The sequence below is a fragment of the Cajanus cajan genome, chromosome 6, assembly GCF_000230855.2.
Source record: "Cajanus cajan strain Asha chromosome 6, NIPB_CcT2T_4, whole genome shotgun sequence".
Classification (NCBI taxonomy): Eukaryota; Viridiplantae; Streptophyta; class Magnoliopsida; order Fabales; family Fabaceae; genus Cajanus; species Cajanus cajan.
In genome coordinates, this window is record NC_138522.1 from 4,767,643 (window position 1) to 4,779,267 (window position 11,625).

Sequence of the window (11,625 nt, forward strand, 5' to 3'; positions counted from 1 at the left end):
AATTCATAAAAATTGAGATATTAGTTTCTCCATTCTATTTCATGGATGGTGACATGGAAGTTATTTTTTCAACTAGTCCCACAAATCTACTTTTATTCCTCTTCGACCTATTCTAATCATAAAATGATAAATTCATTTTATATTTTTCTCTCCTCTCCTTTAAAACACCAAATCAAACAATACATAAATATCTGTTCGCATTAAATTAAATAAATAAATTCAAATTTAAAATTTAATACATGTTAATCTCAAAGAACTTAAAAAAAAACATTTCTCTTAAGAAAAAATTGATGTGTCCAACTGTTTCCCGAAAATATAAAAGATAACCTATCATTAGTTTCGTAAATAAACGAAATTTTTTTGCTAAACACTAATATAAAACTCTAGTTAAAAAAAATATAAAACTTTACATCATTAGAAACATACATTAAATTAATAAAAAGCATCCCACTTGGATTCTTTATAATAATTAATGCCGCGACAGAATTATCATATCAATTAATTAATAAGACAATGACTTCTATTTACTTTTGGATGGCAAAATCACGCCACTGACACCACCCCACCAGGAAGGAAGAAAAGACGAAGTATCGAATTCCTACTTCTAATGCCACCGCTTATTTTGATGCTTTGATGCTTTTACTCTTATTTTTTCTTTGATGCTCTTACTCTTAATTTTTTTTCCTAAAAAATACAAATTCATATTTATATTTTATAACAAAAAAGGCGCAAGAATACTACACTAAAAGAAATACAGTACTACCTGTTTGGCGTCATGATGATGAAATGAATGTTTCCAGATAAGAAACGGAACTACATTTCGGTGGTTGACATTATGACAAATCACGGGCATCCTTGGGTGAGGTCACAATCACACATTATACCTGCTTCATAGTATTTCATATCAAAAATCCCGCCCTTGCTCTGCTATGATTTAATTTCTGATTTCTCAACGATGGCACAGATTGAAAAGGGGACCAGTCCTTATTCTTCCCTCACCTTTATTACCCTAAAACTAATGTTTAAAGTGGAAGCAGCTCTGCTTGAATAGCAGTGGTAGGACCTGATGTTTCTCTACAGTTAATCAGACGGAAAAATGACACCAAAACCACAAATATGAAGAGAGAAAAAAGGCAAGGCAAATTGGGTGTGGAGCTTTTAACATCAGTCCTCACCTACTTCCTATTTCTTCCTATGTATCAAAAAATGGTAAGTAAGCAAGCAAAGCATATTGCCGTGTTCACATTTGAAAGACATCACGTGCACAAGTGATGTTGTCGGCATATACTAATACTACTACACTACCTATAATATGTGTATGTACAAGTCAAAAAGAATTAATCTCCCCAACAATCAACAACCGAAAAGAGTAGTGGTGAATAATATTGATCAGACACAGGCGACAGAGGAAACGGAGAGAGGATATAGGAATGTGTTGGCATACTGAAAGGAAATGGTGGCACCATTGATCAAGGGCTTGCCATCATTGACGAGGCAATCGTTGTAACGGAGGCGCTTGAAGACCTTGGGGTTGATGAGGCGTGCAGAACTGAACCAGCCGCATCTGAGGTGAATGCCAGAGATGTCGCATCCACTCACACACATATTCATGATCTCAACTGTGTACGTGGGAATACCACTCGGGAGTGGGGCCGTGGGGCCTTGGCTGATCACAATATCAGACTTGCTGCATTTATCACCCCATATTCGGTTCGGTTCCACCCTTGCAGAACCTGCACAAGGCACAACACCCTTTTCTTTATTTTATTGCAAGAACCCTTCTTTCTTCATCACAACAGTATTACCATTTACTATTTAGTATTAGTAATAGTAAAAGGCCAATTCCCTCTCCCTCTCTCTCACACACAGACTCATTACATATGCAAATATTATTATTGTGTGGTACAGAAAATGACAATCTACAGTTTCATAGTACAACAAGAAACGAGAACAAAACGCTTCCTTCTGCGCAGGAAGCCACGCCGCGACAAATCCCTATTGTATATATTGTGGTTATTTTTTATATAGAAGACGGAAAACATATAAAAGTGAATCAATCCTAAACCAGACAACGAGACAACCAATACCCAAAAGCTCAAAAGCAACTTTCAAGTTCAGCTGGGATGAAAAGCCGATTATTCGAAAGGCTAGTGCTAGCTAGCCGGAACTCTTTTCAACCCTAGTGGAGAGAAAATAAAAATTAGAGCGAAGAATATTCAAAACTGAAATTAAAGGGAGAACGAAAGGAATTTTTTTTTTAATCAAAAACTTCTTTGTTTTACTTTCCCTTCAGCCAAATGACAAAATTACATAATTATCTTATTTTATTGATGCGTTTGAAAAAACTAGTTATTCATGGGTTAAAAGTAAAATTTTGGAAAAATTAATAGGAAACTTACGAATAGAAACTAATATTTTTTTTTTAATCTTTATCTCTAAAAATGCTTCAAGAAAAATGCCGATATCTCCTTTCTTCTATGTAATCTGATCGACATGGCATGAAATTGGCGCTAATAGTATTACTATTGAATGGGTAAAATTTTAATTATGGCATTTTGATTATGAGAGAACATTGCACGGTGTTGAGCAACCGTTTCCCATTCAGCGAAAACAAACAAACAAATATGGCAAATGCGTATATCTGAAGAAAACATAACAAAAAAGGGCAACCTCAAAAAAGGATAACAAACTCGTTCTCCCAGAGAAAACAAACAAGTAATCAGTCACAAATTGATACTAAAAATTGAAGAAGAAGAAAAAATACCATGATCAAGAAGCTTGCGATGCAAACCAGGGAGCGTGTTGGTTCCTTCTAGCGACACAGACAGCACGGCTCCACCACCGAAACCTATCAACACGAGAACAACAATTATAGAAAAAAGCACAAATAAAATAACACGCGAAGCGAGTAAACGACACGCACCTGTGAAAACGGCAAGGAGCCCGAGGGCGAAGAAGGAGGAGGCGGTTAGGAGCACGGCGATTCGGCGAACCGAATTCCGTTCCATGAACGAAGAAGCAGCAGCAGCAGCAACGACGAGTCGTTTGGTAGGTGGAAGGCGAGACTAAGGAATCATGGAAGAAGAGATGTTGTGGTAGATCTGCATAAGAAAAGGAAGCGTCGTGATGATATATAGACGATCAGATGATGATGGAAGGAGTCAACGAAGCAGGAATCAGGCGTCGATTCGGGAAAAGACGAGAGAAGAAAGGGAAAGTGAGTGTCACAGGGCTACGTGTGTGTGCGAGACCTAAAAGGAGAAACGCAACGCAAGACGGCGATGGATCAAACTAAAACGACATTCGTTCATTTCATGGCTCCATGGCATGGCAATGGCATGCATTTCTGTTTCTCTCCGGTAACCGTGTCGTTCTAGGGTTTGAAGCGACCAAGGTGGCAGAGAGCGTCAGAAAACTGCGACGCGTAAAGGAGAATCGTCAAAAATAAAGTGAAACGCATTTAAGAGGCGACACTGGCATGGGCATGGCATCAGGCATTAGGTGTGTGTGTGTGTGTGTTTTTCCCTGTATATGGCAGACCACAGTATCCGCGTTGCACAAGTGAGAGAGTATAGTATAGTTTTCTTTTTGTAGGTGTTGCAAATGGAAGCGTCGATGCTGGGTTTTCCCTTTTTCTCTGTCGGGGGGTTTTCGTTATTGTTCACACCTCACGCTCAACATGTGACTGTGCCCTGCCCTGGGTTACTGGAGGAGGTCAACCTATTAACCATGGTTAGAGTTACCTCCGCACGTGGCTGCCTGAGTTCAAGAGTATAGTATATCATATCATTATTATCATTCTCATTCTTCTTCTTCTTCTTCTTAATCATTACCATCTACCTCCCTACTATTACTACTACTATATACTATACCTCTCCTTTTCCTTCCATTTTCTTCTATATCAGGTGTTTCTCCAATCTCAGCGGGCCATCTCTTCCATCATTTTTCACGAAATCTACAATGATTTATACAATCATGTATCCATAGAATTTCCTCTTTTTTATTATTATAATTTTAATACAAATAATTAATTTTTCATAATACGTATAAAATTTGTTATTTTGATTAAATAAATCATATAATAAAGCATCTTGTTATACTTATATCCAACAGGGTTTTTATAAAGCTGAAAATAGATTTTAGCTACGGCCAGATAATTTCGCTGCTATGTAACGTCCCTTCATTCTTTTTCGAGAATCACGTCACGTTGCCAAGTAGTAATATTCTATGGAGGAGAAGAGGGATAAAATAAAACTTCACATTCTGTTTCTAAAAATATCATAATTAGGAAATTTATTTTCAAATGTATTTAATAGGGCCATTTTTCAGTCGAGAACACTTCTGAAAAAGAAAATAAAAATATTTTTTTTCATGAGATAAAACTATTTATGATATAAGTTCATTTATAATGCATACAAAATATTATTTATTTTTTTAAAAATTCATCAAAACATGCCTAAAAATTTTAATAATGCCATGGGATGTCTTCTTCCCACATATTTACATATCGGACAATTAATGTGCAGATTAGTTAGCAGATGGTACGAGCATGCCTTTAATTAGAATTTAGTTTCTGTCTTAATTTTTTTGGAATGATAAAAAAAATTACTCCATTAATATATATATATATATATATATATATATATATATATATAATCAAAATTAAATTAAATTTTAATAAGAAATTGTATCAACAGAATATATTATGTTATATCTAAGTTTTGTTTTATTTAAAAGCGTGTTTGGTTAGATTCTAAAACTTTCAAATATATTTTTTAAGATTAAAATAATTTAAACAAAACATAATTAAAAATGAAAATCATTAGTAAGAAGTAATTTATCTCATTCTCATGAAATGGCCCAGTTAAATAAGTAAGAAATAATTTTGCACTTCCGTTTTGTTCTTTCATTTTCTTTTCCTAAAGGTTAACCATTTGTGTTTGGAAATACAATGTGAGTATAAAAAATTATTCAACGAAAGTAATTTGAAGTAACTTTATATAAACTTTGGATGTGGAGAGAAATTAAGTTGCAATGCACGTTCTAAATAAACTTGTTCCAAAGAATCCAAACACAGCATAAAATAAACTTAATGGGTAGAAGAATTGTATTTTAAATAATGTTGTACATCCATGAGCGGCTGTAATTAGAAACAGTATAAATAGGTTTTATTTATATAGTGGACTTTATATTATGAATCTAATATCATGTTTTATATAGGGAGAGAAGAAAGAAAGAGAATATTGTAAAGTGTTGGAAAGGAGAGGGAAGCCGACGCGGTCCAACCATAATCGTGAATTCTGGTCAATCCAAGAGTGGTGCTTTTGACGTACGCAAGCGGACACATTCTGTTAGTGTGCACGTACATGCATAAATGGGATACGCACAGAGCGTAACACGCGTTCCACTGGGCCTCATTTTTTTTTTTTCTTTCTTTAAGATAGAAAAAATAAAAAAACATAGTCGAGGATTGAACTTAGATCTTCCTATTTTTAACTATCCCAACCCTAATGGTCTGGCCTCATTTCACTGATCCTAACTTTAATATATATTTTATTTTCTAATTTAAGTAAACTATCAAAATTTAATATATAATATATTTCTTTTATTTCATATTATATTATAATTTGTTTCAAGATATTTGTTCTTTCAAAATTTAAGAAAACTAATTATTTTTTGCGATGACATAATTATTTATAGATATGAAACCCAAATATTTTAACCAATTCATTATTATATTTTAATAATAATATTTTAAAAAAATGTTTTAAGCTCAAATATGTAATTAGTCTTTAAATTTAGGATAAGTGTATTTTTTTTCTTAAATTTAAAATTAATCTTTTATTTTTTTGTATTATTAAAAATGCATGATTTAGTTCTTTAGGATCACTTATAGTGTTATTAATAGGGAGAATTGACTATTGCATCATCAATTATATTATCTATACCTATTAATAAAAGGAATTGGAGTATGTAACCATTTTTGGTCTTCACTTTTTATCTAAACCTATTAATAAAGAGAATTGGAGTATATAACTACTTTTGGTCTCCACTTTTTAGTAAATCATTATACCCCTCAAATATAATTTTTTTATATATATCTCATCTAAATAACTATCCATAATCTTTTAATTTTATGTTTATGTGTAATTATTAGAGACACGAAATGTCTCAATCCCTCTAATTTCACCAATAATAACAATAACTAATAGTTTTACATAACAAATCTATTAGTAAGTAAATTTATATGAGAGATTGTTAATGATATTTGGACAAATTAAAACAATCCTTTTGACTTAAAAAAATAATTTTAGATTTAAGCAACCTTATTCTGAATTAGAAAACTTTTAAAAATATATATTTAACTTATTATTTATTATAATAATTATATGATTGTTTGGAAAAGAATATGCGTAATTTTTAAAAATAAGTAGTATATGATGAAGAAAATATATTATGAAGAAGAAAGACATCATTTGGCAATTGATAAGCGGTGCCCATTAATGCCATGACCAACCAAGGAGAAAGATGACAGCTGTGCTTTTTCATTCTTTATTTGGATAATTATCATCCTTGCCGGAAAAAGGTATCTTTACATTTTACAATAATCACATGATTATATGGGGCAATGCTCGTTTAATCTGTGTTCTTTCTTTTTGCATTGAACTTACATTGAGATAATAATCATAAATGATAAATGTGCTTCAATCATCACTACCAGTAATCTCAACAGAAGCTTTTGGTAAATCAATCTAGACCTGGTAGAAAAGCACTTAACTTAAGTGATAATGAGTAAAATATCCGCAGGAAGCAAATTCCACAGTAAAACCAATACCCTTCCAACATTTAAATTTGATCTATTGGATGGAAATGGAATATTGAATATTTTCTTTCAGACAGGGTACCTTTGTATTTTGGTTTTCTATTATGTTGTTCTGTTTGCTGTCTAACAACCTTACATATATATGCCCACAACTGATTTTCCCCTTATGTGTGATGTCTATTTAAAGCCATGTATGCACCGCTTTAGATAAAATTAGTACATATAAATTATAAACAATAAAAAGAAAACTTAAAACTAGAACATGAAAATATGGTATGAAAAAATCATGTATTCATGGCTCTTGCTTAGTGTTTTGGGCTAAGAGGAGGGCTCCACTCTCTGAATTTGAAACCTAACAGACACGAAAGTGACTTGCACAATATAGTGTCTCCAATTGGAGTGACATAGTGAACCTCCTCAATTAGAATTCCCGGGTCCAAATTAAATCCACATGCAATCAAATCAAGAGAAATGGCACCATTAATATGCTTTCTCAAAACAATTGATTACAATCGAATGCTTGTTAAGTGTTAACCTAACCATGTGTTTTTCTTTTTCATTCTTTATTCACATTCGCGCTACCGCTATAACAGTAACACTACCAGCAATACCTTCTATTTCTAAAGATCTTTTGCACTGCATTCAACATCTTAGCATTCTAAGGCTTCGTTTGCTAACATGGAAATAGAGAAGAAATGAAAAGGAGAGGCCCTAAGTTGAGTTGTTTTGAGGTTAAGAAATTAGACGCGAGAAATAAAAAGGTGAAGTGTGAGTTTCACCACTTTTTTTATTTTCACTTTAAATGTGTAAAAATAATGAAGAAATTAATATTGTTGCATAAAATTTAATCGATTAAATATTTAATCAATCGTTTAAAGATGTTTTACAAAACTATTTTTACAATTGTTGTTGTTCAAACGGCAACTTTTAATCTATAAGTATTTTATGCAATCCATTAAATTCTTTTATACAACTTTAAGATGTTGTCCTTAGATTAAAGTTATTGTTCATAAAAAATATATATGTATTTTTTACTTATATATAAAATAATAAAAAATTCTACTTTTTTATTCTTTTTTACTGATTTTTCACTTCTCTAATTTTTTATACTAATTCTCACTTATTTAGTTCTATTCTACCAAACATATAATATTATTTCTTTTAAATCAAATAATCAAAAACAATTATCTATCTTCATCCACCTATTTTTCTCTATTCTAGTGACTAGAGAAATCATGTCTTTAAATCATCATAATATGGATTATATAATTAATGAAGAGGATAAATAAGGTTAAAATGTTTACATGTCATTAAAAAATATATTATTTAATTGATAATCAGAAATAAAAATCTATTATATCTAAATTTATTATGATCATTATAAATAATAAAGTAAATCAAGATAAAATTACTGTTTATTTATTGTTCACCTGTATTTTTGTGTCAAATTTTGACTTGAATGTCAAAATATCGGTACCTTACTTCTCAAAATTATCAACCAATTTGGAGTTTAAACATTTTATGTCAGAAATTTATCAATGTATCCCACCTAGGTCCTGTTGGTATTGTGAATTTGATTGGAAGATGAAAGTAAATTTGTTGCCGCTTTGTTGATTTTCATTTTTTGGGGTTAGGGCCTGAGAGGGATTGGGAATAGGTTGTTTCTGCTTAATTTGCTCATTTGTAAAGACAATACTTTGTTCATTGCTTTTATCAATATATTGTTTTTATTCTCTTACATTTCACGGATTCTGTTCAACGGTTTTTGGTACTTGTTCAATGGTTTCTATTCTATTGCATTTCACGTTTTGTTCCTTGTAAAATCAGAGCGGAGAGGTTTAGAGAAACTTTGCACGAAATAATGGAATACCATATAAAATCAATGGTTTACAACTGATTTAAAAAGTTTTTCCTACAACATCGTCCGCATCAAAATCAGTTTCGCAACCGATTTTGAAGATAAAAAAAATAAATATTTTTCCATCACTAATATTTTATTATAAAAATTTTAATCAATTAAATTATTATTTAATTGATTAAAGCTTGTCTTGTACACGTAAAACATAACCACCACTTTGAAATAATAACTTTAATAGATTATATTTTTTTTTTATAATCAACCAAAGTTTTAATCTAAATTATTAAAGATTTGGCATTTAAATGTGTGTGAATTTCAAAATAGAGTAACCTAGCTATCATAGTTTCGCTCAAGCTTTCTTGAATTCACTACTAAAAAGAGTCATTCAGGGTGAAGAAACTAAATTTGCTCGAGTCTTTAGAAAATTCAATTGAGTCTTGAAACTTTTGTTTGAGCCTTAGAATTTTTGCTTGAACTAAAAGTTGACAGAAATCACTTTAATTTTTGTCTCAAATTTGCTCGAACATTAGTATAGAGGCTTGAACGAATTTGAGACAAACACTTCATTTTTCATGTTTGTAAATCCGCTTAAGCATTTGATCAAAGGCTTAAGAGAATTATTGATAGTTTTATATTCATCGTTTTTTTTTTCAAATTTGTTCAAGTCTCCAATTTCTTTCTCATCATCTCTTTAACCATTTTTTCCTTATTTTTCCTACAAAACAACATCTATTAAATAATCAAAAAGTGATATAATTATCATGGATTTAAAATGAAATAAGTATAAATATATTATCTTGAGCAATTTCAAAAGAAAAAAAAAAAGTTATGTCAATTTACAATTAAAAATGCATGATATTTAGGTAAAATTGACAATTAATAATTAAATTGTTGAAATTTAATATAAAACACGAGTTATTGAGTAAAATAAGTTTACCAAGACTTACTCTTGGAGTAAATGGATTTATGTAACTCTTGGTATAGTTATTTCATTCAATAACTCATAATAAACATTGAATTTTAATGATCTAACTGTTAAATTAAAACTTTATTGTATAGATCAAGTGTGCAAACTTTTGCAAAATTTGAAAATAGTTTGATACTTTATTACATAAGTTCAAATTAGCATATGATATATTTTTGTGAATGTACGTTAATTTAAATCTATATAATGAAGTATCATATAACTTTCAAATTTTGTAAAAATTTGTAGAGTTGACCTGTTCATTAAGAATTTTTAATTCAACGATTGAATTATTGAAATTCATTGCAGAACATGAGTTGTTAAATAAAGTAGAAGGATCTCATATATACATATACATATACATATATATACATATACATATATATATATATATATATACATACACAAATACATATACATATACATATAGATTGAGCTGACTTTACCTAACTTGGCCTACACGAGTCAAATACTATTTTAGGATAGGTCGGTTTGACCTGTATTTTTTTACCTTGCCATTTTTTTGGTCCAATCTAACCTAAATAAAAAAATACATTTAAAAAATAAATCAATATTTTATAATGAAAAACTATTACATGATTAATTGATATTATATACTGTTATGAAATACCTAATAATTTTACATGTATACAATGCATTTACATTTATCCACCTTAAAGGTATTGGGCTTAATTTTCATTACCTTTTCAGTATTTTTTCTTCATCATTAATATCCCTACCCTTACTTTTATCATGCATGACTCTGTGAGCACAAACACGAACATGCTTACGTCTTTGTCTTTTTTAAGAAACAAAACAAAGATGACAAGTCACAGAACCAATTCATCAAGAGCACAATGAGAGCGACAAAATTCTCATAGCGGTTAACCTTAATTAACTCTAAGCTTGTAATCATAACTTTGTAAGCAAACATAAAAAAGTGAAAGACTATTACTATTACTGTATTTATTTTATCCAATTATTTTATAACACATTACCAAATTTACAAATTGATGGTTGTTAAAATTATTCACTTATAAGTTTAATGGGTCAGACCATAAGTCTGTGGGTCAGTCCTACATGGGCCCATTTAACCTATCGAGCTTAGTAGGTTCTTAAATATGGTCCGGTTCTATTTAAGTCATTTTTTTAAGATACATATATATATATATATATATATATATATATATATATATATATATATATATATATATATATATATATATATATATATATATAAGATGGGAGATTCACTTACTCCAAGTCTACCCATATGTAATTCATTCAATAACTCATGTTTTAAATCAAATTGGAACGATCCAACTGTTAAATTAAATGTCATTAATGCATAGATCAATTTTATAAATTTTCAAAAAAATTTAAAATTATTTGATACTGTATTTTATTAATTGAAATTAACGTATAAATTATTTTTATGATTATCTATTAATTTAAATTAATAAAATAAAGTATCAAATAATTTTCAATTTTTTAAAAACTTTACAAACTTGATTTATATATTTAATTTAACAATTGAATAGTTAAAAATTGATGTAGAATATGAATTATTAAGTTGAGTAAGTTTAAGTAGATTTCTTCTTAAAATAAGTGAATCATTATATATATATATATATATATATATATATATATATATAAATGATGATATAATAATATTAAATTATATTTTTTTAATGTATGATTTGAGGGCAATTCTATATATAGTTTAACAATATTAAATCGTAATTTTTAGACTCATCTTCCGATTGCATGTAGCGTTTGGAAAAATTGGTGTATAGTTGTGTTTTAGACGCATCCTCGGATTACATAAAGCGTTGGAAAAATTGTCGTCACTGGTGTTTAGAATTAAATCAAATTCCACCGGTAGCAATTCGTTTCTGTCGCTTGCACTAAGACCGTTGACCAAAATTGATGGCGATGCTTTGAATTGATTCATATAATATACAAGTTGCTGTAGGTTTT

At 30.0% G+C, this 11,625-nt stretch overlaps 1 protein-coding gene across 2 annotated transcripts; it reads right to left on the reverse strand.

Annotated features, from left to right (window-relative positions):
* Positions 1-762: 762 nt before the first annotated feature.
* Positions 763-3,940, reverse strand: LOC109813187 (protein TAPETUM DETERMINANT 1). 2 transcript variants are annotated; one of them, XM_029274346.2, is made up of 4 exons: positions 3,252-3,940; positions 2,924-3,101; positions 2,765-2,848; positions 763-1,733 (listed from the first exon to the last, which is right to left on the reverse strand). In XM_029274346.2, exons 2-4 carry the CDS (start codon positions 3,006-3,008, stop codon positions 1,390-1,392), a joined length of 513 nt encoding a protein of 170 aa, XP_029130179.1. In that variant the 5' UTR covers positions 3,009-3,101; positions 3,252-3,940; the 3' UTR covers positions 763-1,389. The 2 variants fall into 2 exon arrangements, with proteins under 2 accessions (XP_029130179.1, XP_020232913.1); XM_020377324.3 differs by having other exon boundaries at positions 2,924-3,940.
* Between the last annotated feature and the right edge of the window lie 7,685 nt (positions 3,941-11,625).